The 2,914-nt window shown below is 43.8% G+C and overlaps 1 protein-coding gene across 4 annotated transcripts in view; it reads right to left on the reverse strand.

Annotated features, from left to right (window-relative positions):
• The window catches only part of LOC101863917 (C-Maf-inducing protein), a gene marked incomplete at its 3' end in the record, with an annotated part of 91,792 nt that overhangs the window by 51,000 nt on the left and 37,878 nt on the right, over nt 1–2,914 (reverse strand). For all 4 annotated transcript variants that reach the window (XM_013085499.2, XM_013085496.2, XM_013085498.2 and 1 more), the window contains 1 exon segment: nt 2,044–2,094. In XM_013085499.2, coding sequence (XP_012940953.1) covers nt 2,044–2,094 — 51 coding nt within the window.

Genomic DNA, 2,914 nt, shown 5'->3' on the forward strand with positions numbered 1-2,914 from the left:
CATCCCCCCCCAACCACCACAGCACGAGTCGTGCGGACCACCAGTAACTCTCAAACACTAACAACGATAAACGGCTCTGACAAACGAGCGCGCTAATTCCAGTAATTAACCCGCCCAGAACACCCTAGCCTATACTGTTTCCGCGCACGGTAGCTGGCGGTAAAACAACACATTAATTGCAAACCAGGAGGCGCGAGCCTTCCTTCCACCGGGCGGGGAAACTCGTGAGACCTACGTTTATTATGGGCGCCGCCCACTCGCCCGACACCCGATCATTCTGTACAATATTACGCACATCATAATGGAGATGGCCTTTCGTGGTGCCAAATTTTTAAACGACATTTTAACTTCATACAGTCCGGGTTTGTTTTGTTTGGTTGGAGGGGGGGGGGGGTTGACTTTGTTTCCCCTCTGTATTCTACATCCTCGTTTTTCCGCATCGGGTTCAGCAGCTCAACCAGATGGCGCTACGAGTAAAAAAAGAATAGGAAAAAGACGTCAGAGCTCCATCCTCCTACTCCTACTCCTCCTCCTCCTCTTCCTCCTCCTCCTCCTCCTCTTCCTCCTCCTCCTCCTCCTCCCCAATGGGGATCAAGCACAAGTCATAATTCAATATTCAAGCTTTTTCTTCTCGCCTTTCATCCAAAATAGTTGCAATAATTGCTCTTGTTCTTCTGGCTGTCCTCTTTATCGCCGTCACTGTCACTAAACCCTCTCTGCTGTCACTAAACAGTGTCACAAATCTCGACGACCTCATTTTCGACATAAAAGACGGCCGTGTCGTTTAGCAGAGTTGGTATTTATAATCACGCTGGACGTCGGAGCGGGTGGCCCTGATTTCAATTCCCAAAGGGGCGTTCTGAACTAACTTAGGTGTATACGGATCTCTACCTATACGTTCTTATACTATCTCTGACCGTCTAGATCTCTACCCATTTGACTCGGTCCAATCGGAGATGGACGCTACAGTGCGGGCCAAAAATTCTTGGTGCGACTTATTTTCAAATATCTTCTCAACTTTCGAACACAGGTTCTCCAATTTTTGCACACTGGCTAGTATCAATTTGTCTAAACAGATCAACATTTTTGTTCACACCTGCAAGCTGTATTCTAGAAAATTCCTTAATAAATACTAATAAAAATCCCAAGCGGGTGGTTTCTACAGATTTTTAAATGTTTACAGCTGGGGCAATATACCTCTTAATAGCAAGTCCGTCAGGTTTTTCTAATCGGGACATTATGCTTATTGAACGCATGTTTTGAAAGCCATTAGTGCAAAAATGTGTTCACTATAACAATAATTTCTTGTAACAAGTTTTGCAAGTAAAAATTGTCATTGATGAGCTGTGACGTAGGCAATATGTGTAATCAAAATGTGTGTGAGAAGCGGGGAAGTGCCGTAAACAATACCATTTTACGCGTGACAGAGATTTCAAGCATTTTATTAAAATTTATGAAGAAATGTTTTTTAATCTAGTCCCAATTGTTCTAGAAAAATATGATTTAGTTAATACAAATTGATACAAACTGCTATGCAAAGTATGGATGACATTGATTCACCCGTTAAAGAGATATTTTTGCTTTTGTTTTTGTAAAGTGTTTTACGGCGTTCGCAACTGCATAGGTCATATGAGCGCGCGCGGGACACACCTAATATTTTCAGTTGGTAGGAAATTTTGAATTGTGCCCGGGTGGCGGCCGAAGCCTACTTAAAGAGATATTAGAGGATAAGTTGCACCATTAATTTTTGACCGCACTATAGATTCAGAAACTAGGCCTCTTAGAAAGCCTTATATTATTGAAAGGGAAGTTAAACCCATAGTGCCATACAGAGGGTTCGGCTTAAGAACAACAGCTGCAAAGACCAAAACTAAAGGATTAAAGGGAGAGCGACTAAAAAAAAACATTGACAGAAATAGAAACTGATCAGCAAATACATCTTTCCAATCAAATATCACGTGAAAGTGGGCAAAAATATTCGCTGAAGTGACATCAGATCCGTCTATTTTTCTACAACGCACAAAAGGCAGGTCATTCACTCACCTTCCACTGTATGGAATGAAGCCACTGGTCTCGGATGTATGCGTTGTTGGCCTGAAAAGAAAAGGAAGGAAAAGAATTATTTTGAGCTGAGTAGAGGGACCAGTAAAAAAATAAGCAATTGCAAGTAGAACAATGCTCATTTTAAGGCCAAAATCTCAATCTCTCTCTCTCTCAATCTCTCTCTCTCTCTCTCTCTCTCTCTCTCTCTCTCTCTCTCTCTCTCTCTCTGCGTTTGTGCGTTTGTGTGCGTATCTCTCTCACCACACACACACACACGAGCACGTGCACACGCGCACACACACACACACACACACACACACACACACAAACACACACACAACAGCACAGACGAGCAAACAGACAAAGAGACATTTGATAGACGAGCAGAAATAGCTCGAGGATAGCTGGTTTGTAATGAGAACAACCAGCGACAGGTGAACCCTCCACTGGCAGGAAATGTTGCTCAACCTATCATTTTCACGCACTGACGTCAAATTGTGCAGATTAGAAGAAGAAAAGGATACAACTTAAAGGCCAAGCTGCTAGGTTGATTAAGTTCACGGAGACAATTGTAACAACACTCCCATTCAAGAGGACAACAAGAAAAGGGCGGTTTACGTCATCAAAAGCTGCCTCCGTCTGTCTGTCTGTCTGTCTGTCTGTCTGTCTGTCTGTCTGTTTGTATGTCTCTCTTCCTCTCCCTCTCTAACTGGCTCTCTCCCTCTTCCCTCCCTCTCTCTCTCTCTCTCTCTCTCTCTCCCTCTTCCCTCTCTCTCCCTCTTTCCCCCTCTCTCTCTCTCTCTCTCTACCTCTCTCTCTCTGTCTCTCTCTCTGTCTCTCTCTCTACCTCTCTCTCTCTCTCTCTACCTCT

Source organism: Aplysia californica, unplaced genomic scaffold (genome assembly GCF_000002075.1).
Source record: "Aplysia californica isolate F4 #8 unplaced genomic scaffold, AplCal3.0 scaffold00380, whole genome shotgun sequence".
NCBI classification, from domain to species: domain Eukaryota; kingdom Metazoa; phylum Mollusca; class Gastropoda; order Aplysiida; family Aplysiidae; genus Aplysia; species Aplysia californica.